Source organism: Rissa tridactyla, chromosome 7 (genome assembly GCF_028500815.1).
Source record: "Rissa tridactyla isolate bRisTri1 chromosome 7, bRisTri1.patW.cur.20221130, whole genome shotgun sequence".
Lineage (NCBI taxonomy): Eukaryota > Metazoa > Chordata > Aves > Charadriiformes > Laridae > Rissa > Rissa tridactyla.
This window is the reverse complement of record NC_071472.1, coordinates 45,910,797-45,935,023: the sequence shown is the minus strand read 5'-3', so window position 1 is coordinate 45,935,023 and position 24,227 is coordinate 45,910,797. Positions and strand designations below refer to the sequence as shown.

Genomic DNA, 24,227 nt, shown 5'->3' with positions numbered 1-24,227 from the left:
TTCCAGAGAGAATTTATGGTCTGTAATTGACCCCCTCTCTTTTGGGCCCCTTGTGGCCCGATCTAACACGCCATGAAATTAGTGCAGACATTTACATCGATTTTAGTGGGCCCTGAGTTTAGGTGTTACATATTTGCTGGACTTCAAATACATTCGTTAAGGGTTATCATCAAGAGGGGTGCTCTCCTGAACAGCAACTGTGGAGAAAATAAATCTCGTCAGCTCTCTTTGGTACTATTTTAAGGTAAACCAACACATTAAAAAATCTTTTAACACATCCATGATATTCCTGTTCCTCTTCGGACAGGGGATTTTTTAATGATTTAGCACGCACTGTTCATATGGCTGCAATTAAAGTTTCAGACAGCTTTTGATATTCTGAGTAATGCCTGTCAGAGGTTTATAACTCGGTTGTTAAAAAGAAGAATAAAAAGAGTTCACAGCATAAAAATCTGTCACGCAGGCTTCAGCCGAGGCACTTGTATTTTCTGAACTTCTTTTAATTATTAAAGGACTACAGTGTTACTTCGTTAAAAGACATGACCTTAACTTGGCCATCTTTTCCATTTCAATATTCGTGCAGGCCATTACCTCAAAACATTGATAAAGCCTTTTTCTTTGCTTTTTTTTTTGTGGTGTTTTTTTTTTTTTTGTTCTCATAGCTACATAGAGATGTTACTAGCACTTGAAAAAAAGGTACCAGGCATGCACGTTAACTTGGTAATAACTTTATAATATGCATATTTATATCATTGTAATAGTCTGTACTCTGAGCTGGCGCAGTATTAAATACTGATTTATAAAGCGTAACATGCTGCAGAATTACTGCGAAGATCTACTGGTTCAGCGGTACACATTTGTAAATCCTTTCAGCTGACCTGCACAATTAATCAGCAATCTGTGTTGAGGGAGTTCTGGCAGCACAGGTAATTGGGAATTTGGTTTTCCTCTTCATTCTATAAAACTATTGAAGTAGGGACCGCTAAAATGAGTACAAGGCACAAAGAAGAGCCCATCCTTCATCCACTTATCTTCTGCGATACAGCTACCTCAGCAAATTTACCTGAAAAAAAGAAAGCCTGCTGATTCTAAATACCATGTAAATAAAGACAGCGACATACAGTGCTTTGGATGTGGAGTGCAAGCAGCCGAAATGGGATTTCGGTTCTTTAGACTCAACTACGCTTTGTCTGTAATTTGCTTCATTTTAGCCTCTTGCTTGCCCAGTTCCAGTCTGAGAGGGGCTGAGAGATATACTTGCATCCAGTGGTTCTAGATTGCAGCTGGACGTTGAAAATTGGCGGGTCTGGTGTCGGCGGGGTTGTCTCTGCCCTGCCGTCCAGCAAGGGGGTTCCTGCGGGAGAAGAGGGGCAGCGGGGGCCGTGCCTCTTGCAGGTGGTGCTTTCACCCAGCTTTTCACATGCCTGCCCACCCGCCATCAGCCGCGTCTCTTCGGCTTGGGTTTGATTCTTTTAAGTCAGGGCTGTTCTTACAGCTAAACAAGTGTCTGAGGCTTCTTCGTGGATTTTTATGGTTGTTCTTTAAGTCGGGTCTGTGCTGAAACGCTTTGCTCCAGAGGGATGGATGTGAGCATATGTGAAAACACTGTTGGAATTTGCAGGAAATGTGCATCGGGAGCCTGAGATTTTCTCTCTCCGCCTTCCAGGAAAATAGCTGTGCACCGATGCTCGGGGTCCCAAAACCTAATGTTCTTGTTAAAACCTCAGTTAGTATGAGTAAATTTCTATGCCCACCTCGTTCTGCAAGTGTCCTTTATTGCTATCTTTTAGGACAGTCTCTTCCAAATTCTGTTTTTACATTTCAGAAACAGATGCAGTCTGATCCGCACAAGCTGGACTTCGGCCTGAAACCTGAATTTCTGAGCAGGCCACCAGGCCCCAGCCTTTTTGGAGCCATCCATCATCCCCATGACCTGGCCCGGCCCTCCACTCTCTTCTCCACAGCCAGTGAGTACTGAGAAGCAAAGTCTCCTTCCTGTGGCATGCTCGTTAAAATGCTAATCCTTGCCGTGTTAAAGGGAAGCTCCCCTATGCTTTGGCTTACGAACTCTTTGCAAGACATGCCAGGGGCTGTTAGCCTATTTGATAAATATTTTAAAATTATTCTGTGTGCTTTTAAACAAGCCCAACCTGCTGGAAATGACGTACAGGTAGTAAATGGAGGAATGTTTCTTCACACAGTGGTGTCAGACGCATCGTGGAGATGACAGGTTGGAAGTATGCTGTATTCTACGTGCTCTTTTTTTCCATACTGAAACCACATGCACACACGCACACACACGCACACACGCATGCACGCGCTGCCCCTTATACTCCAACTGGGAATTTCTGTCTAGAAAAGCAGCTGCTGTTTGTGCAGGATCCTGAGCTGAGTGTGCAGCAATCTCTGCTCACGTCAGCTGCTGTTTAAGAAATGACAGTCAAGTCCAGAGCACAGTGAGTCCCTTTGTGAGCTTTTCCTAGGAATTCACCCCTTTTGCTTTGTTTTGGCAGGTGGGGGTCACCCAGCCGGCACCCCTTTTGGCCCACCACCTCACCACAGCAACTTTCTCAACCCAGCCGCTCACTTAGGTAAGTTCTCTCTGCCACTAACGGCAAATACAGCTCAGAAGTAACAGACATTGGCCACTGAGGCCATTAAAGGTTGCCCATGTGGAGACTCTTGGAGTATCCCACCTACTTAATCTTTACAAATTGCGTGTTTTAGCCATTACCCAAGCAGCAGTTCTAAATACACATAATGGTATCACTGACAGTAGGTTTTGAAATACTTCTGGAAACAGTCTGGATGTTGGAAGAGCAGAGTTGACCGGGCTGGTTAGGTTTCACTGTAGTCATGTTTATAACCAGTCAAAACCAATGCCCTAAGGTTAAGGCTTCAGTTCATAGAGGTATTTTTTTCCCTAACTCGTATTAGATGTCTGTTTTTCCGTGGGAGTGAGTGGCAAATATATCCTTAAAATCCTGTGATCTGGCCTCAAATGTGTCTGTTAGTGAAAATTAATGAATATGCATTTAAAAATCGAACCAGCCAAGTTACCAAATGCTGTTATTTCCCTTTGAACTTACTGGGGTTGCAGTAAGGTTGTCTGCTGCCTGTGGGAGCATCAGAGATCAAGACCTTAAATTGTCATTTTATTTGGTGTAGGGAAGGATTTGGGTGGGTCACCCAATTGATACAGCAGAGTCAGGATGTAGGTTTATCATTCTGCGCTTAGCTGCCTATAGAAGATGCTAGGTTTGGTCTTCCTTTTCTCTGGGCTGGTACTTATCAGAAGTAGTTTCATCAAAATAGTTTGACTTCTCCAAAATAAATTGAGAAGAGAATTTGCTTCATATGACTTACCTATATCCTCTATGCCTGAACTACTAAAAAAAATTATGCCAATATTTTTCAGTCCATACTAGTTTTTTTCGTATAGTATTAGCAATAAATATCAAGAGTATTACAAAACGTTCAGGTCAGCATGACACGTCAGTATAATAGGACATTTTATTTATATCCTGGCTATGGTTTAGGAGATATGGCCTGAAAGTGTTTTGGAGCACAGCTGCCAGAGTTAATAATAGTCTTGCTAGCCAGGAACGTTTCCTGGGAAAGACCATGGAAGAGAAAGACCAATTGGAAGGGAATAAAAAGAAATTAAAATGGAGATGTGTGTAGGTTTTAAATGAAGCAGCTACTCATGCACAAGTACAGGCCCAAATACCACGTGTACTTTAACTTCTCGTTTTTCTTCGAAGAGGAAGTTTTTCTAGTAAGATGACCCCATGCGTACTGTCATTGAAAAAAAAATATGTTTTTTTTATGTCCCACCCCCTCACAATCACTGCTGTGTGGTAGGAGGATGATGTTCAACTACAGATGGGCACAGAAAGAGCTCTCGTGCAGCCGTAATGCAGGTGGAGGACACGCTAATGCTTTATCATAATTCCCAACATGCCAGTGAGCTTCAGCTGTTTCCTTTGGTTTGCAGAGCCTTTCAACCGACCGGCTTCCTTCAGCGGCCTCACCGCGGTGGGTAGTAATGCCTTCGGGGGACTCGGGAACCCGACAGTTAGTGAGTAACCTCTTTGTTTATGACTTCTTGTTCGCTGTGTAATTCAGGATATTGAGTGATGGTGACCGCTTGCTGTCTTTTTTACCAGTTGCTTAGATCACATACCACTAAGAGATGGGAATTTGAAAAGCGATCTTTTTCTTCTAAATAACATCATTTTTGAGTCATCAGTAAATTATTTTCTACTGGTTACTTAGTTTGGGTTCAACATAGTGCTAAATGTCACCATTACATTGTTCAGTAAATAAAACAGAAATAAAAGAATATAGAACCTGTGAATTTAAGGAGTTTGTGAAATTTCTCATGGTTTTGTTGCATGTTCAAAGATAGTTAATGTGTGCAGCATCCCTAGCTGTGGATGGGAACGTTTTTCTTTCCTTTCTCACCAGTAATCCAGGACATGTGCCTGGAAAAGATCACTAACCTGCATTTATTTGTCCAGGATCATCAACATTTCTTTAGATTTGGCCAGTCACAAAAGATCATCTTTTTAAAAATCACTCTCTTTCTCCATACTTCAAATCTGGCATGATTTCGGTCACGTATTATTTTACTTTGGTTCAGGATCAAATGCAACAAGTTCCATTATTTATAGTCCGTATAATGGTCATTTCCTGATGTCTCCAAAATATTTGGAATAAGGATCATTGTCACTTTTATCTTACTACGTCATCCCTTGTCAATTTTATCCACAGCATTTCCCTTTCCAATTAAAACAGCTGTCAGATGCCTGCCCATTTTTAGGAATGAGACCCTCTAATGAATCTCTGTTAATTTCCTTTCCTTTTCCAGCTCCCAATAATATGTATTCATTTTAACTCTGAGTGCTGTAAAAGTTTTTTTGGTAAGTACCTTCACTAGAGCATACCTTTTTCTTAAACCTTTTTGTTTTCCACTTCACCATTTCAGCACCCAACTCAATGTTCGGCCACAAGGATGGCCCCAGTATGCAGAGCTTTAGCAACCCTCACGAGCCCTGGAACCGACTGCACCGAACTCCTCCTTCGTTCCCGACCCCTCCGCCCTGGCTGAAGCCAGGAGAGCTGGAGCGCAGTTCATCTGCTGCAGCTCATGACAGAGATAGAGATGTAGATAAACGAGACTCATCTGTTAGTAAAGATGACAAAGAAAGGTACGAAAGAACACTTCCAAGAATTGTCTAGTTCAAAGCTTGGGGCTCTGTTCCGCTTTTAACCCTTCCCAGCCTGGCACATTGTTAAACCAGAGCTTCAGTAGAGGGACACCTGGAGAGCTGACACCGCTGCTGCCTCTGACGCGAGGCACTATGGAAGATGCAGGTTTCTAACTCGGGTGTTTCCTACGGCATCTGTTTCTCTTCTCGCTTGCACCGCACTTCATCAGAAGGAGCTTTGCTGGAGCAGAGTTCAGGCAGCGTCAAGTGAGAATAGAATCAAACCCACGCAGTTCTGTTACCTTGTGGGTCACATTTCCATAGGTCTTTTGAAGACTTAACGTGTAGATAGGTGCCTGACAGGATGAAAAATGATTATAAAGTCCATGAGGCGCATATCTGCACCTTTGAATACTTAAATAACTTTTTAAATTGGACCTTGTCTGCAAAACAAATAACCTCCTCAAAAATGGACTGAGCAGAGGGACCACTGATAAAATTGTAAAATTATAGCACTATAAAATGCACTGGGTATGTCACGTTCCAATACCCCAGTAAGTTTCAGTGCATGCAGTTCACTAAATCAACCTTAATTCCCCTCAAAAAAAAGCCACACACACATGCACTGCTGTTCCACACCTTCAAGCACAGTTTTTAATCAGTGTTATCATGGACTAGCACGCTAACATGTCCAGGCTGGGAAGGGTTAATGAAAAGTAAAACCTGGTCATATATTTTTTTGTCAGGACTGTTCCCATTATACAGTTAACTCAGTAACAATTCCTCTTAAGTACCAAATTATAAGAATTTGCCATTCAGCAAGTGTCATGCCTTCCTTGAAAAATGTAGAGAGGCTGATTTCAGCTTTTTCAGTTGTGGCTTAGTGGCTTTCCTGTTAAGTTTGCACATGACTTTACTACATAATGGCTATTTGTTTCTAGTTTTTTAACATAAAAGAATATTTAGGAGATGTGCTTTTCTGACTTCTCTGTCACTAACCCAAATATACGCATTAGTAGCCTTTTCTAAAAGAAGTTATGCTAACACATTAGATATTCTAAAAATACATTTAAGAGCCTTGCTGTGTTATTGTAAAGTGTGAAGAGCAAGTCAAACTACAGATTTTTTTCACCTACATTTTCCATTTGGAATATTTTCTGTTTGGTAGCATAGCTTCATTATTTTCATGTCTGGTGTTAATGCTTCAAAATAAATTGCTGTTACAAATTGGGGATTCTGTCCTGCAAAATGCTTAAGCATGTGAGTAACTTTACTGGCTTGAATGGCAAAGCGTTTTAGTTACTAATGATATGGGTAGTCTTTAGAATTATGTGATTATTTCAGTTGCTGTTCTGTTGTTTCCTTATGAAGTGTTCCTGCTGAAGAAAATCCCTTTCAGAAATACATTCCTTGCAAGCTGCTTTGGCATTGCCGAACTCCATGTCATAGCTCAGAACATATTTATTTTCAATAATTTGAGACTTTAAAAGTAAGCGTCATTCATACTTCATACTTCTGCACAGTGATGGCCACCGGTTTAGTACAATAACGTTTTCGCCGATCTAGTGTTGCTGTGCATCTGTCTGTGTGGTTTTGAAGAGTTCTCCTTTGCAGCGTGCTCACACTGTTGCCTCCATGAGGAGATGCTGAGAATCCCTTCCTGGAGACGTGCTCCCAGCATAGATAATGCCTGGAGCAGTTTGTGAGCCTCTCGTACCTATTCTTTTCTCTTCAGTGGCACCCAGCGGGGCGAGGATGTAGCCCTGCTTTCTAGTTGAGGTCCCAGTCTCTGTTACCTATTTTAAGCTAATATGCCCAAACAGGAAGAACTGGGAATCATGCCTGGAGGTACGATTTGATCTCAAAATCATCCTGTCATCAAGGGCCTAACTTTATCAGTCCCCAAACGGGCCCTCTGTCCAAAAGCACTCACTTAGTTTTCTTCTGTTATCAGTGGAAAGGTACCTCAGAGCTACCTCTTAGCTCGGTTCTTCCCCGCCTAAGACCGGTGTTAGAGTGGGGTGCAGTGAATCACTGGTTGCTCTTTTGGGTACGCCGTACGGCCAGTGAACCATAGCCCCCTCCCAGCTAGACTGGGATAAGGTAAATCCCTCAAGATAGCGTAGATAATACGAAACTACAATCTGTGAACCTTTCCTAGGTGCAGAGCTGGCTGGGGAGTCACCCTGCAATGGCCTGATGTGGTGCCCACTTTCTCCTGGGACATCGTTTGCAGTTGTGGAGTTTTTTTGTTTCAAGGACTCCGTTCCTCCAGCCCAGCATTAGAAAAAAAACACAGTAAAAATAGCTATTGTGATAAACAGGATTTGTTGCTTCTCAGTGGTATTTTGTTTCAAAGAGGTCACTGAGGAATTCCATTCTAATAATGACATTTAAGTGTATGTAATCCTAGACCATTAAAAAAAACACCCCAAGAATCTATTATCTTTTTATCAACATAAATGAGGCAAAGTACTGGGCATAAGATACTCAGTATTTTTCAGTGTAGCATACAGCCTCAGAACATACCTCACTTAGTAATAAGTTCATTTGAGAACATGATCTTAAGTTTCTTTGTGGAAAACAGAGGCTTAGAGCTGTTCCCATGTTATTAACCTAAGGAGCCCTCAACAGACCTGAGGATAAAAAATTATTCCGTCTCTGACCACTGAACTACATGTCGTTCACTTAAGTGCGCTACGTAATCAATAGGCTCTTGAGATAATAACATCGCTGTAATTGAATAGGATGAAATTGGCCAAGGAGTATGTTATTTTGGTTGCACGTATATTTTTCTTCGGTTACAGAAAATGCCTGCTATTTTCTCTAAATTTTATGCATAATTTAAAATACATCAATTACATAGAAAATTGATTAAATATCAGCAAAAGGACTCAATGAGCTCTCCTTGTGAATTAACAATTAAGGGTGCCCTCTGAACTAGTCCCATGAGCAAAATAAATAAAAGACTAGGTATTCCAGAGCCTACAAGCCAGTGTTTTCCCAGCAACGTAAAAGAATTGAGTCTTCCCGTTGAGAAGCCTTCATTGGAGTGCCTTGACGTGGTCTCACTGTGTCCAAATCTGGAAGCTGTTAAATCAAATGCCTCAACTTTTGGTGGAAAGCAAGAGGAGGGAAATTAGAGCCAGGGCACAATTTCCAGACTGTTTAGGGCACAGTCAATCAAAGTAGAACCTGATACCAAGGAGTTAATTGGTAGTCGGTGCAGACTGGGCAGTTCTGGTATCAAATGCTCCAACTTACAAATGTTTTCTAACAGTCACATTCTGTACTCTCTGAGGGCTCTCAGACATGGCCCATAAAACGACAGTTTCAACAATTCAGTCTAGACACAGCAAAAGATGCATCTGGTGACGTTATAATAATGAGAGTTTCCTTTCCAAAGATATTTTTTTGGCAGTTGCTGCAGTTTCACCATCCAAAAGTACCTATGGGTACTTATGCAGTTCAGCTCAGCAAAAAAAGTAGGTAGCAGAAATTGTACAGGTGAAGGAGCCAAGTGTCCACTTCAAAGTCACCCTCTGAGTTGCCCTTCAGCCAACCAGTATTTCTTGCTCATCTCGTCCAGAGTGAGTTTCAACCTTCTGTCCTCATCCGAGTGTGTTCAGGTTATGCTTTGCTAAGCAGAGTCTGCAGCACCCAGAGAGAAGCCACGTCCACTGGAGCTGGTTTGGGACTTCAGAGGGCCTCACTGCCTGTCCCTCGCTTTTGCTTTTAACAGCCCGTTGTCCATCACCCCACATGGAACAGAATTTCCATGCTCAGCAAACAGCAAGTGTGCGACACTGAGTATCTGGGGCTCTCTTTATGGAGAGACTCCAACTCAGAGATCAGCTGAAGTTAGCGAGACGTTAAAATCATCGGACCGAGGAATTAGATTTACCTTATGATTTTGATTCATTTTAAATAGGAAAGCTTTTTCCCCGAGTGTTGCCCGTAACAACTCCTGGTCAACACTGCTTCCAGAAAATTGTTGGTACAGGATCCACTCACATATTGAGGTTTTTGTCCGCTGCCAGAACAATTAAATTCTCTAATCTTTTGTGTCACATAAATAGGTTTGAAAGATGGAATAAATTCACAGTATTTTGAGACTTCCTGGCATTGGCAGAGAGATGCACTGGCCCTGGCCCTGCTCTGCTTGCTCTACCCTAGAAATGGGAAAGGGTTGGTAATCTGAAGAGCAGCAGAATCCAGAGAGATGATGTTTTGAGAGCTAGCCTGAATGAGGGGCACGTAGGGTAGCCTGCTCTCTGCTGAGGAAGCCAACGCACAATCTCTGCATGATGGCCGCCTCGATTAAAACACTTGCACTGAGGTTCATTGCACACTTAGAGAAGGGCCTACCTGTTCAGAGAGGTGGATTGTCCATCAGTACTGGTGTCTTGAGAGGTTTTAGTTTTCAATTTTCAGAAGTAAATTGAATTGTGAGAAGTAACTTGAAAATCTAGAAGATTGAAGAAAATAGAGATAAGAAATTAGTAATGTACATAGGTCTAGAAATTTTTTAAAAAGTCATTTGAACAAAATATCATTTGTTTTCCCAAATGTATTGTTAATAGAAGAAGCAGGTAAAATACTATTAACCGTGTAATTTGGATGTCACTGCCTCACTTTTTTTGGATTAAATTAGTATGTTTTTATTTCTTTCTCTCTTCTTTGCAAACAGTTAAAGGCATTGTCTTAGAAATATGTGTACTAGAGCTAGATCCCCTTAGGAGCCTTCTATGGACTTCACTGTTTGAAATCTCAATCAGATCATTCACAAAGCAGCTTTGGGGATCTTCTTCGCCTGGGTCGAGATAACAGAATAGGCCTAGTTTAGAGATGGGATGTTCTTCTGTTGTGTTGGGTGTGCAAGAGGAACAGTGCATTTAATGGTGCATGTCATTAGCTTTCTGCAAAGCAGCGAGTAGACGCTTTATGTGCAGAGTTTCTCATGCCTTCATTTTTACACTTCTCTTTCTTCTAGGGAGAGCATTGAGAAAAGACACTCCAGCCATCCTTCGCCAGCACCTATCCATCCAGTAAACTCGCTCGGACATAATCGCAGCTCAAACGAGCAGATCAGGAGCCATCTGAATCCCGAGGTTCGAGAAAAAGAGAAACCCAAAGAACGAGAGAGGGATCACTCCGAATCTCGGAAGGAAATTAATGTTGAAGAGCACAAGGTGAAGGACAACTATATTTCAGAGAAAGAAGGCCTGAGCCATGAAAGCCGAGTGGTGGAAGAGTCTAAGCAAATGTCTAGGGTTCCTTCACCCTATGCCAGGCCCCCCGTTGTGGAGAGCACCAGGCCTAACAGTACTTCAAACCGTGAGGCCGAGAGGAAGAACGAGCCAGCGTACGATAATCCGAAGAAAAGCAATGAAGTCAAAGTGAAGGAGGAGCGAAAGGAAGACCATGATGTTCAACCTGAGGGACCTCAGACTCATAGGTCATCTGATCAGCCACCACCTATATCCACATCTAACGTCCATCCAAGTCCTTTAGTGTCTATGCCCATGACTGTAGGTGTAACTGGTATACATCACATGAACAGCATCAGTGGCCTGGATAGGACTCGCATGATGACCCCTTTTATGGGAATTAGCCCAATTCCTGGTGGAGAACGTTTCCCCTATCCTTCTTTCCACTGGGATCCAATGAGAGATCCCTTAAGAGATCCTTACAGAGAGCTAGATATTCATCGGAGAGACCCCCTGGGCAGAGACTTTTTGCTAAGAAATGACCCCCTTCATCGTCTTTCTACGCCAAGATTATATGAAGCAGACAGGTCATTCAGGGATCGGGAACCTCATGACTACAATCACCACCACCATCACCACCACCCTCTCTCTGTTGACCCTCGACGTGAGCATGAGAGGGGCAACCACTTGGATGATAGGGAGCGGTTGCACATGCTCAGAGAGGACTATGAACATGCACGCCTGCACTCAGTTCACCCTGCCGCCTTGGATGGGCACCTGCCTCACCCAAGCCTAATCACGCCAGGACTTCCTAGCATGCACTACCCCAGAGTCAGTCCCCCGACGGGCCACCAAAATGGCATCCTCAATAAAACTCCCCCCACAGCAGCTCTCAGTGCCCCTCCACCTCTTATTTCGACTCTGGGACCTCGGCCTGGGTCTCCCAGAAGGACTACTCCTCTGTCAACAGAGATGAGGGAGAGGCCTCCTTCTCACACCCTCAAGGACATTGAAGCTCGATAAGCAGAGTGAGAATAAATAAAAACCAGAGAAAGAGGGACAGAACGTTGTAAATGAACATAATATAAAGACCTTCTTACTAGTCATTGATACAGACTGGGGATGTGACCCACTGTACAATATGTATAGACCCGAGTGCAAAGATTTTGAAATGGTTCTTTTGTATATTATATGTTGAAATTTTCCAGATCTTTTAGCCAAGTCCATATGTTCCTCGTGTCTCCTACTCTATTTTATTCCTAGTTTAAAAATTTCAAAATTTGAACTGAAGAACAAGACATTAATCTGAATGATTTGACTAGAAAAAAACCACCACCAATGTCAACCATACAACGCTCTTTCAGACCAGAAGTGAAGATAATTGTAGATATTTATGTAAAAAGATTGCTTCATGGGTTAATGGTTCATATATGCAAAAAGGGTAAGATGAAAGCTTTACTTTGTACAAATGTAAATAGGTAAAATTAAGTAACATAATACATTAATACTTCTTAAACTGTGCTATTTGCAAACTTAATATTGATCAACACAGTCTGCTTATGCTGTGTTACATATATTGTTATAGACAGCTAAACCCCTTCAACTATGCAATGAATTTTAAGGCTTTTCACAAAAGCCTTTATAACTCAAAGGAGCCTTTTCAACACACAACATAATTAAAGTCATATTTTCCCTGAACAAGCTCATCTATAATAGGAACCTGTTTCTCTTGCTTGTTTTGATGAAGCAGCAGCCCGTTAGAAGTGTAGTTTTCTGTCTGAACCCCTGCATCAGGACGCTGATGTTACTGTAGCTCATGTATTCCTTAGAACGCGTCAGGGTTAGCGATCTGTAATCACTGATACTGTAAGTCATGACGGACTGGGTTTTAGTCACATTAATCTGGGTTAAACAGTTATAATCAAATGCTGGATATCTTCCAGAACTTCCTCACTTAACATGTCAAATTTATTTTTGGAAGAACATCTGCTGATAGCCATTCATGTCTGGGTTTATTTTTATTGCCAGTGTGTCATTTTTCTCTGTACACACACTTTTTTTCTTTTTTTTTTGTTAAGTGATTTTTAGCTACATTGAAACAAATCCTACAAGAAAGCTAATACTTTTCTAAATGATGGACATGTTTTCACTGTGGATGAGTAGTTTAATTAATGAACTCCGATGCAGATTTCATAATGCAATTTATTGTATTTCAGTTGGTAATAAAGTCTGTGAATAGTTAACAGGTCAGCCTTCTTGTTCCCTAATCATAGAAGACGTGAAATAACATGAAGAACATGGTCCTTTTTAAAAATATGCATCAATCTTCTGAAATCTGTCTTTTCATAACACACTTTTTTATAATGTGTTAAGTTTCTTGTCTAAATATTTGGAGAGAATATGACTTTATCAGAGAGAATTCAATATCTTGTCTACTGGACTGTAAAATATATGTATGAAATAAAATTAGTTCCATTGGTCTTCTAGTGTATTAAAGTGCTATCTGAAGTTGTTATCCTGTTTTGGCAAAAAAAAAAAAAAAAAAAGAAAAAAGTTAACTACAGACAGTTGTTTCTAATGATCAGAGATCTATTTTAGTAGTCAACTGAAGGTTTAGTTGTGAGCTTCAGATTTTGTGAACTCCAGATGTTGTGCAGTGGTTTTTTTTTTTTTTTTAAGAACAAAAGGAAAAATACAAAAAAACCCCAATCCTGAAGAATATGTACACTGGAACCGTAGTGGTAGCTTTCAGTATTGTAAAGAGATTGTTATATACAAACCTTTTTGCTGTTTATCCTGTATGTAATAAAGTCCTTTCTAGATCCTATGTGAAAAGAAAAGTGAAGCGGCTCTCAATCTTCAGCATGTTTCCTCATCAGCGAAGACTTGTGTAATGTAAATTGTGCCATGTTATTAAAAAATGTGAACTAAACTGCTAGGTGCTTCTTTGTGTGGAGTACCCCATCATTGCTATGGGGAAGAAATACTTTTTCCCAAGAGTGGGGTTTTGTTCAGAAGAAATAGCTATTAAAAATGTGATGGAAATGGCAAGCTTTTATAAGCCATCTAATTAAAATTATTGTAGTCATCAGGAAAAAAGGAACAAAAAGGAGACCGGATCTTTGGCTTGTCCAGATTCTTTCAAATATAGTGACACCCTGCTTACCGTAGCTTTTAGTTAACCGACCAGTTGGTCTTTCACGATAGTCCCATACTTAAATGCGTGGCCGTATGCAAGCCCTTCTGTGAATTTGTGCAGTTCCACACAAGCCAATGGCATTTTACCAGTTTTCATCAGCTAAGAATATGGCTGTCGGTTACTATGAACAATTTGTACGTAAATATGTCCAATTTCTTGCAAATTGTTTAGTTCTCCATAGTACAGCTTTCTTGGTGTCCTTTTTTGAGAAAAAAATTGGCTCCTCATGATATACGATTTCCAAGAGGGTTTTTTAGTTCGGGGATTTTTTTTTTTAATTATTATTCTTTTTCACAAGCTTGGTGCAAATCCTTCAAAACCTTTATCCAAGTTAGTCTGGCAGAGGTAACTGGTGACACTGAAATTTGTTTTTTTGAGGAAGATTTGGGAAGTCTTTCTTCTCCCTCAATAATTGCCAGTTGTTTTGGTAACCAATTAATGCATGCAGCCATATATACAAGTCTGAGGTTTTTTCTCTCTTCAGCCCTGTAGCACTTCTGTTTGTATTCTACTCTTGCTCCCATGTAAATCTGATGAAAGTGACATTTCCATGAATTTCAACCATGTAACTAGGAGAAAAGAATAGCCCTATGTTTTTTGTAAAATCCAATTTTGTGTAAACTGTGCAGAATGTACGGTAGCATGGTGTGCGAAAAGAGCTTTTTTTCTTTTCTCTGCGAGGAACCCGTGTCTTGGTCTTCTGGATGCGCATCATTAAACAGCTTCCAAGCTTCTGAAGGAAACCAGTTATAGATGGCTGTAGAAGGTTGGAAACTATTGGAGCAAGCTCACGCAGATACAGTGTGAGGGGTCCCACGAGAGAGGGTCTAACGAGAGCGTCATCTTCCAGGCTCATCTCAAAAGCGTGGTAATAGGAGTGCTAACAGCTTTCTCAGTGTCTTCAGGGGGAAGAAATGCGGTATCTGATTGTACAGACTATGATCCTTGTCCTCCCAGGTGCTGAGCATACTCCTGCTGATGATCCTTATTTCCCAGTGAAGCCAATGAACCCTCACTTCTAGAGTCCCAGAACGCATTGAGGCATTTCACTCCCTGTGAATTCAATACAATTTAAGTGGCGATATGCCTCTGAAGGTCTGGGTGTCAGGTCTTCTTATAGGAGTGGTGATGCTCAGAGGAATATGCCTGAAAGGTACAGTAAGAGATGAAACAATATTTTTAATGCTTTTAAACTTTTTCAGATGCATTCATTGCTTTTCAAAAGTTTGATACAGGGACGTTAGCTTGCAGGTATAGAGAAATTAATCTTTGTTAGCAGGGGTTTCCATTCAAAACATTAGTCTTAAATCTTCTAATTTTGAATCACTAGTATTTAAGAAATGGAAGTTCATTTAAAGACCACACCGGATACCATGACAGGAATGAAAGGAGTGATAAGGGTATTACTCTGTAAGGTGTGAAAGATTCGGATCATAGAAGACCCTGAGCTACTATGCTTACAACACCCAGGACCTTTGCTTTATGTGACAAAGCTCCCACCTTCCCACGCTCCAGCTAGTTTTCTGCTTAGCAGCTTCCCATCAGCAGTTGAGATGCCAACAACAGCAGTGTAGAGGAAGCGATTCTTTGACAGCAGTCATAACAGTTGTTCCCTGATACAATGGTCATTTTGTGCTGTGCTTTGCCCCTTCTTTTTTAACCACCTATATTATCTTCTTTGTCTTTCCTTACTAAATATCTAGCTCTAACCTGGGTTTCTGCTAGTCGTACCTTACTGATTTTTGCCTTTTTGCCAGTCACGCTCTCTTTCATGGCTCATGATAGCTAAATCTATTACAGGCCGCAATAAACATTGCGGACAAGTTTTTCCAAGAGCCATAGACACTGTGTATTTTTGTTCCTTTTTGCCTTTGCCTGTATGAGCTCATGAAAATTTGTAGTCCTTGCTGGACTGGAAGATAGGCAAACAGAGACTGGGGAGGATTTTACTGAAAATATTTTCATTTGCTGCAGCTGTGCCTTGTTAAGTAAAATTTTTAGCATGATTCTTGATAATTTGAACTCCTAACTGCTGCTTCACGTGTGCAGGTGACCTCTGCTGAAAGCCACCTTGGGGCACTGGAACAAGGTAACAAACCATTGGTTATATTCCATTTACAGAGGATCTGCTTGGCTTACTGCTTTTGTTTCTGGCAAGAAAGGAGAGCAAGCTGTGGTTCAAACAATGACCAAAGACTCACATTATACAGGGTTTTGTTACTCCCACAGTGACTTGGTTAAGTCTCACCTGGATAAATCAACTTGCTTCTTTGGACTCCAGCTGCCGTCTTTGGAGGCATACTCATCCATAGCTTCAGAAGGCGATTTGGAGCAGGATCCCACCTTTGATGGTCTGAGTTGCCTTTTGAAGGTGACCCTTCCTTAACTCCAGATGGAGACTAGCCTCTAACTTAGCTGGTTCAGAGAAGTGTATGCAAATGAGGGGTGGCACTACCTCCTCCCTTGTTGTCCTTCCTTTGCGCTGTACCAATCCAGGCCATATTTTATATGAAGCTCTTTGGGACACAGTCTGCCTCTTACTATGTGATTGCACTGTGCTTTGTGCCCTGACTAGGGCAAGTGAGCATTTCTCAGTGCTATAATACAAAAAAACCCTTCGGTAGTACTAGAGACCAGAGTGAAAACTGAAGGCCTTGGTGAATTAGCCATGGTAACCACTGTAAAAGACTCCAGATTTTTGCTAGCCAAGAAGAAACAAAGCTGCAGGTGAGGGCAGACTCTGTTCTCCCTGCGCCCTGTCTCCATCTGGAGGAGCTTAGGCTGCTTGTGGACATGGGCAAGGTGGAGGTTGCCAGCTGGCGATGCCTTCAAGTGCTTATTGTGGAGTTGGCACACGGTTCCCAGCATGGTCCCTTTCTTCCAGCTGCGCAGTTGGGGACACGCACCTCTCTTTTTCCACAGGTATCTTGCAACTAAAATCATTTTAGCACAAAGACATTTCTTGGTCATAAAGAATATCCCCCTCCTCATTTATGCACTGTTTGTCTGCATATAGAAACACATGTATTTACATACATCAAAAGGCACATACAACATCAGGTGCAGTATCACAGGCAGAAAGCTCTACGCAGCAAGGAGCAGAGTATGAAATCCTGATGGCACCCTACAATCTCACCCGGCCTTTTTGCTGCTTTCTGCTGAGGCCGCTCCTGTAGATTACGATCATTGCATTTGGTATTTCCTCTGCTGGTCTGGCAATGCAGACTTGACTATACCGTTATCCCCGTTTTATTAATGGGAAAGGTACAGCTGGAAACACAAAACTCAGAGTCACCAGTGCAATACCAGCCACCTACTCCCTGAGTCACCCCAGGATTCCTCCCCAGGGGAGCTAGGGACTAGAGCCTCAGTCACCACCAGAACAAAAAAAGCCCTGAACTGGGTAAATTGCAGAGTGAGTGGTGGTAAGAGAGGAGGAATTTCTGGGTTGCTGTTCTGTCTTTAGAAAGCACTTTTAACCCTAACCCATGTTAACGACTTCCTGGGGTCCTAGATTTGCCAAAATTATCTCCACTAAAGAATGGGTTTACTTATTTACTGATAATTCAAGTACCTCAAGTATTGACCCAAGTTGATATGGCCTGTGGTCATTCTGGTTATCGAGGGCAGATATGCTGTGTTTTACCACCTAGCATGGCTTGTTTAATTATCGCTATTGCTCAGTATTGAAACTCACTCAGAGTGTGGCATTTTTCTTGGTTGGATTTATGATATGTTTCTCTACTGAAAAACTTGCATTTAGCCCTAGGAACCTAGCCGTCCACCCCAGTACAAGCATCTTTGTTTCAAGACAAGAAAATAATTATGCGAGAACTTAATCATTTGATTAAATAGAGACTTTACCTATCAAATACACAATATTGCTGTTTGTTGACGAAATGCATCTTCTGCTTTGCATCTTCAAAACTAGTTTCCTTTAAATGCGTAGTGAGGGTTTTTTTTTGATGCAGCAGAGATTGCATTAGCATCAAAAGCTTGGAAACTAAATTTTTTTTTTTCCTTTTAAAGGTAACTAAAAATGCAAGTATAAACTTCCTGGGATTTTCAGTGGTCCCTATTCTTGAAGGACCTCAGTGTATTTGCAGCAAACATGATGCATTTGGAGGTCATTTGACAAAAACCCCGAACCTCTAAACCAACCACCAGCTACTTGCCCTCCAAAAGGAAAGTTTTGTCTCGGTAAATACTAGAACGGACAAGTAGAGCTGGATTTATTTCAGCCTGTTAGAAAAGGATGTCGTTCTTCAGAGGTACCACAAGAGGGTAGTTAAAGAGAGACTGAAATATGTGTAGGCTGACAGGATGGCGATGCTGTTTCGTGCAAGGTGAATGTAGCTGTAAATTATTTTTATGAGAGTCTGATCTGTGAGGAGCTGTCCTGTTCCCCTGCATAAATGACAGGAATCTCAGCGGAGCTGTGGCAGGCAGTGATCAGGTTGACTAAGGAGTGACCTTGCTTTATCACATTTAATAAGAGGGACTAGAAGTGGTCCGTACCCAAAGCATTCAGCTAGATAAAGGCAATCATATTTTGGAGAGTTGGGCTTAAATTGCATGGTGCTACAGTCTAGCAACAAAGCACGTTGCTTACGTTAAGGGAATAAAAGATGCTTCTCTATAGCAAATAGTATGTACAATATCAGTTAGTGTACGTCAGATCCCCAAAGCCTTTAGTGGGGACATTAGCCTTTTTCCATTACTTGGCTTTTGAAAGGATTAGCCAAGGACAAAGCAAGAGAATTACTTCATTTGGAGATCAGGAAAAAATTAATGCCAAATTTTCTAAGGACATAAATGAAAATGGTTTATTTAATCATCAGAGCTGTCTGCTTCATACCAGCAACAAACTTGGCCCTGGTTTTTCCTTTCCTACCGTGGTCACCTTTGCCAGCAGCAAGCTAACATTTCCCCAATGCTGTAAAGTTCTCCTGCCTCTTGCGAGGGGCTGCCTGCCTCGAGGGACGTTTCCTCGAGCAGGGCCTGAGGAGCAGGCAGCAAGGCATGGCCCCAGCTGCTTTTTGGCCAGGCTGAGGGCCAAGGGAGCACCCCGGCACCACCCCACACCGGGCTTCCTTCCGCCACCCTGCAGCACTGCTGTTGTGGTGGTTTGTTGTCGGTGGAGTCATGCTATGATAGTCATTATGGTGTTAAATGACTCATTTTCCACTTAACTGTATTATTGTGGCTTACAGAGCATCTGGAGCTTTGCAGCAGTAAATACATCACTGAATACTACAGCAATATACTCATCTATTTCTTTGAAGCATCTATTTAGCAGAATAGAGTCGGGGCGGGCAGGTGTGTCTGCGCCTCCACCTCCCAGCCCAGCTCACTGCTCACCGGGCAGCTCTCCCAGTGGAACCATGCCACCAGGCACTGGCGTCCTGGTTTGGGTGACGCAGGACTGATTTCTCTCTCACTAATTTTGCTTTTCAGTAAAGTCTTTTCTAATGCTTGGGAAAACAGCACTTTTAGAAGACTCCAGTGTCCGAATCTGTGAAAATATTTACTTTATAGCCAACTATGGCATGTGGGTTTGAAGGTCTCAGAGGTTTTGGGTTGCCAGGTTGGGGATGAGGAGGAGCGAGACCTGGGCACTTGACCCAAGCTGCCAACAGGATTATTTCATACCATGAACGGCACGTTCAATAGAAATTAGAAAGTTTGCTGAGTTCTCTCTCCCTCCCTTGATGACGGTGGTCCAGAGAACTCGTTGCCCCAGTGCCGGAGCCCTGAGCCCTTCCCTGCCTCCCGCAGCTGCCGCGCTCGCAGGGTCCCACAGTGGCTGTCCCTGTGGGGGATGCACGGCTCCTGCTGGGGAACGGGCTGGGCATAGTCCTCGTGTATTTTATATTGGTATTGCTATCGATATTGGTTCTTTAGTATTATTAGGGTTAATTATCCAGTCTTATTCTATTAAATCTGGTTTAGGGGAGGGTGGTGAGGGGTGCTCGGGTGAGAGAATAATTGTCTAAACAACAATAAATTGCTGTGGGTTCCTCAAATCATAATATGGGGCAAAAATGTGTCCGGCTGGTGACATGCTTGCAGAAACCTGTTGCTTGTCTTTAGTATGACTTCATGCCGCCCGAAGTTGGCATCTTTTTACGAGAAAAAGTAAAATACCTGTCAGATGCACGTGATGGACCCTGTGTTGGTGCTGAGGTGGCCAGGCCCAGGAGACGTTGGTGTCCCGGGGAACGGCGTGTGTCTGCTCCGTCCAGTCCATCCTGACTGCAAGGACCCTTCTGGACTCCGTATATTTATTTTTATTTTCCCGTCAGTTTGAGTTCGTGCAGGCACGGGCGGGAGTCGAGCTGCAGAGGGCAGTGTGGGAGAGAGAAACCCGGGCGGACATGGCGGCGCCGGCGGGCGCCGACAGACGCTAGAGGGAGACGCCGTCCCGGCCTGGCGGTGTGCGCACAGCCGCGGCCGAAGCGCTAAAGATTGACTTTTTTGGGGCTGTTTGTTTGTTTGTGTTTGGGTTTTTTTTCTGGGTTTTTTTTTTTTTTAACCCTCAAACGTCTCCTGCTTGCGGGGAGCTCTTGTGCCAGGTGGCAGAGAGGCGGAAGCCAGTTCCCCTCAGGCGGCCGTGCTTCTCGCTCTCCACAAATCCTCGCGGCCCCTGCTTCAGATTTTAGATCTGCAAGGTCTTAGGATAAGAAGAGTCTAGGTTGGGAGTTATTTTCATAAAGGCATCTTGAGAAACACGTTGAGGAATGCAGCAGGTTGAAGCAAAGGCTGGGAAAAAAAAATGCACTGGCTGTAAGTTCATATGTTGCCTGAGGTGGTGGAAAAAAGAAGTAGGAAAAGGAGCAGGTATGACAGACCGGGCTTTTACAATTATTATTTATTTACTTGTTGTTAAAAGAGGCAGTAAATGGCTTTCTTTCTCTGCCAGCACCTCTGAACGTTGTCCCCGGTGTTCGGGGCCCTCAGCTGTCGGAGGACAAAATGGAGGGCGGTGGCTCTCTCTTGCTGTGGCCCTGCTGCGGCTCCAGGCAGGGCAGAACTGCTGGGGACGGTCATTGTTTTGGTGGTTAATAGTAAGAATTAAAGAAAGGCTGGGAAAAAGCCTGCTTAGGAAGGGGAGAGAACCCCCCCAACAACTCCTCTCCCTTTTTTCAGATGTTTGTCTCCCATATTCAACCTGTTGCCTCCTCCCTGGTAGCCTGCTTAATTTCCCGCTTTTATCTCAAATTAAGACAGCAGGATGCTGGGAAACAAGAGCAACTCATTGGTGGGTTTTTTTCCTTCAACAAAGTAGAGTTGCGTTAGACAAGTTTGAGGGGGGAAAGGTTTTTTCAAATACCATCCTGGCAAGTCGTCACCAGCTGAGGCAGCATGTCGGGATGGCGAGACAGCGGGACAACAGGGGCGAGACATCTTGTCTCCAGCAGTCCTCACTCCATTTCTGTACCAGGATGGGCTGTATCCTTCACCCTGGGTTCAAGAAGCAGGACCTCCAGATGGATTTTTGAACTGGAAATTGTGTGCGTCCCAGCATCGCGTATGTTCAGTGTGATAGCATAACTCATGAGCTCTAGGTAACATGGAGATACAGCCAAACTATGAAGAATTAGAGGTAAAATTTGTTCTCACTCCAGTTGTGTGGAGGTCAATCAAGTGTGTATTGTTCTCTAGTGTTTTAAAATTGTATTTCAAAGCAAAGGACTAGAGGCTCAGGTTTGATTTCTGTTCTATCCTGCTGGGGAGTCTTAAGTCATATTGAGAATCTGTGCCATTGTTTCCTTCTCTGTCATAGGATTCTCCCCCCACCCTTTCCTCCTGTGAAGAGCTTTTAGATCTATTAGAAATTCTACATGAGGGGTTTCATCATGATGTTTTCGGTTGTTTTTTTTTCCCCAGTTACATTTTCTAATACCCATTAGCAATGCAGGAAGTCTGTTCTGGCAGATTATTCAGTTTTATCTTTAGGTTGACTTGAATTTGGAGGGATTACAGTCAAAAGGGGCATCCGATTTTAAGAGTTATTTTGTAGTGACTGCAATAGCTTTATATAGCTGCTAATTCTAAACTCCATTTATTTGGAGTCAAGTGAACTTGCTCCCTGTCTCCACAGCTTTGACTTCATGAACTTTGCTCTGAATGGCACCAGGACTTCTTGATAAAACAAATAGAGAGCAGCCTGTCTCCAGTAAATCAAGCATAGAATAGTTGGATCTCTCTCTAATTGATCATTTACATGAGTTTCCGTGAAATTCTGGTATCTAGACTACCGTGGGGTCAAACTGGACCTTGGTTTTGTGCATGTACCTTTGACAACTTTAGTTCTGCACAAATATGCAGGTCTGAATTTGCCTGGCGCTGAAGGGCTAAATCATGAATGTCCTTGACTTTCACTTCCGCAATACCTTGCATATGACTGCCTGCAGCATTTTGGTGTGTTAGCTAAGCACTTTCCTAAACCTGGGAATCCAACTGAAAAATGAGGTGACAGCTCTGCAACACTACACTTGTTGGTGTTCCATGATTTTGATTTTCATTTTAAACACATCCTGTCAGTGAAATTGCAGTGAAAGGCTATCATATTGCATACCTAACTCATCATGACAGGAAAAAGACCCTTGCAAATACATATATTGGGGGGACGAAAGCACAAAATGTGATGGTAAAATGTAGGATTGTAGGATTTTCTTTTATCTGGAATACTAGATTTGGGTTTGGCCTCTTATAAAGGAAGATCAGTTTGCAGTTCTTTTCTTTTTGGCGAGGAGCTGTCTTCAGGAAGTTCTGCCAGATTCTTTGGATGGCTTAAGTATTGGTAAATATGGAGTTAGTGTCCTGTAAAAATATCTGATGGGTATAAAACCAGGGCTTCTAATGGGTGTAAAACCAGGGCTTTAACATTAGCCTGGGAGAGGATATTTTACGAGGATATTCCTTCCTCAAAAGGAAGGGACAGAGGACTCTAATGGCAAGATGAACAGGTCTAAAAGGAAATGAATGGGAATGACTTGTACGTGCTAGAATACTCAGTTCCAAAATGACATGGTTTTAATGTGAGTTTCTGAACCTGCAAGTGGTGCAAAGACAGGTTAAAGGGCTGATGTTACTTGTGAATCTTTTCTTTCTGTAGGTCGCTGAAGACCTGTTGAAGACGATAATAAACTCTTTTGCTGCTGAGCATCAGAGAAATCCCAGGAGTTCCTAAATTTGCCACAGGTATGAAAAAATTTATTAGAGATGTTATTGGAAAAGTTATGACAAAAAGTCGCCTATTTTGATTCCCTCAGTAAAGCCGTTGCATTTTTATTCCTAATGTGGAACAGGCTATCTGGCAATGGCACCAGTTTGGGATTGCAAAGCCCTGTATTGTCTTTTCGGTTCAGTCAGAGGCTTACACGGTTTACCCAATATCAAAATGAGCCTGATTTTCCGAACTTCTCCACGCATATTATACATTGCATTATATCACCATCCTGTAGATCTATAAAAACAATAAACAAGAAAAGTCACTCTTCCGGGTGGAGAACAAAACTCTCCTGATAACTTTAAAAGACAAAACAGGAAGTATCATTTTGAAATGTTCTACCCAGAGTGAAGTAATGGTTTCTAAAGCCCTAGTGCAGCCACAGTCTGAGATTGTTTGCCAACAAACGGAGAGCTGGGACCATACCAGCTTCAGCAAGCAGAGTTCAGCTCTCTGTGAATCACAGTTTTGCTGTCCGTATTCCAGAGCAAGCCAAGTATCTCAGGGCTGCTAAGTCATGAACTTGGTCTTTGCAATAACCAGACTTTCGTGTTCCCAAAATACTGACACGTATCAGTCCAGAGGAACCTAAAGTAGCTTCTAATGAAGATATTTTCATTTTGAAATCTGAGCGAAGGCTCGCTGTCATGTTTTCCCTGGGGCGTGCACAGGCCACAAATTTGAAAGCACTGCCAACTTCGGTAGACACAAGTCTCCTAAGGCTGTTGATCCTGTAGCAGATAAACCAAAAGCCCTTTCAGGTACTTTATGTGTCTCCTCTGCCTGTGATGTTGGGAAATCCCTGTGGCCTACTAGGAAACTCACCCCTGTTGTTGGAAGCTAGTACGTTTCCAGGAAGGGTTTTCATTTTAGTTCATTGCCTTTTCCTGGTTTTTTAATGACAATTTTTCAGCAGCACTAATTCTGCCTTATATGCTTAGGTGGCAAACACCTCAGGGCACAGCCTGGCACACTGAATGTGTGCATTTGGTACTGAGCCCTGTTTGCAGCTGAGTTGTAACACCTAAAGCCCACCACAAAGCTCCAGATAGATACTCTGAGCTTTGTATGCTTGGCTAAGGCATGTCTTCTACCATGTCACAGGTAACACATCACATCTAGCTGAAAGGGCTTTGATACTTTGCTGAGGACCTCACATAGCTGCAGAAATAAGATGTGAAGGGGAATTGCTGCCTACTGCGCTAGGAGGGTGCTTCACCTCAAAGTGGCTGCTGCACCTTGTGCCACAATGACTTCAGCTGTTCTCTATGGGGCTATTTGTTTAGATTTGCTTAGTTTTGGATCTGAGTCACCTGTGCTAGACTCTGTGTAATGCAGGAAAAGATGGCTCACTAACCAGGTATGAAACA

The 24,227-nt window shown here is 42.5% G+C and overlaps 1 protein-coding gene across 6 annotated transcripts in view; it reads left to right on the top strand.

The window, feature by feature from the left end:
• The window catches only part of AUTS2 (activator of transcription and developmental regulator AUTS2), a 798,248-nt gene extending 784,893 nt beyond the window's left edge, over positions 1–13,355 (top strand). For all 6 annotated transcript variants that reach the window (XM_054210341.1, XM_054210344.1, XM_054210343.1 and 3 more), the window contains 5 exons: positions 1,826–1,967; positions 2,514–2,591; positions 3,998–4,081; positions 4,991–5,213; positions 10,207–13,355. In XM_054210341.1, coding sequence (XP_054066316.1) covers positions 1,826–1,967; positions 2,514–2,591; positions 3,998–4,081; positions 4,991–5,213; positions 10,207–11,446 — 1,767 coding nt within the window. In that variant the 3' untranslated portion in view covers positions 11,447–13,355. The remainder of the gene's footprint in view (positions 1–1,825; positions 1,968–2,513; positions 2,592–3,997; positions 4,082–4,990; positions 5,214–10,206) is intronic.
• Positions 13,356–24,227: the final 10,872 nt, after the last annotated feature.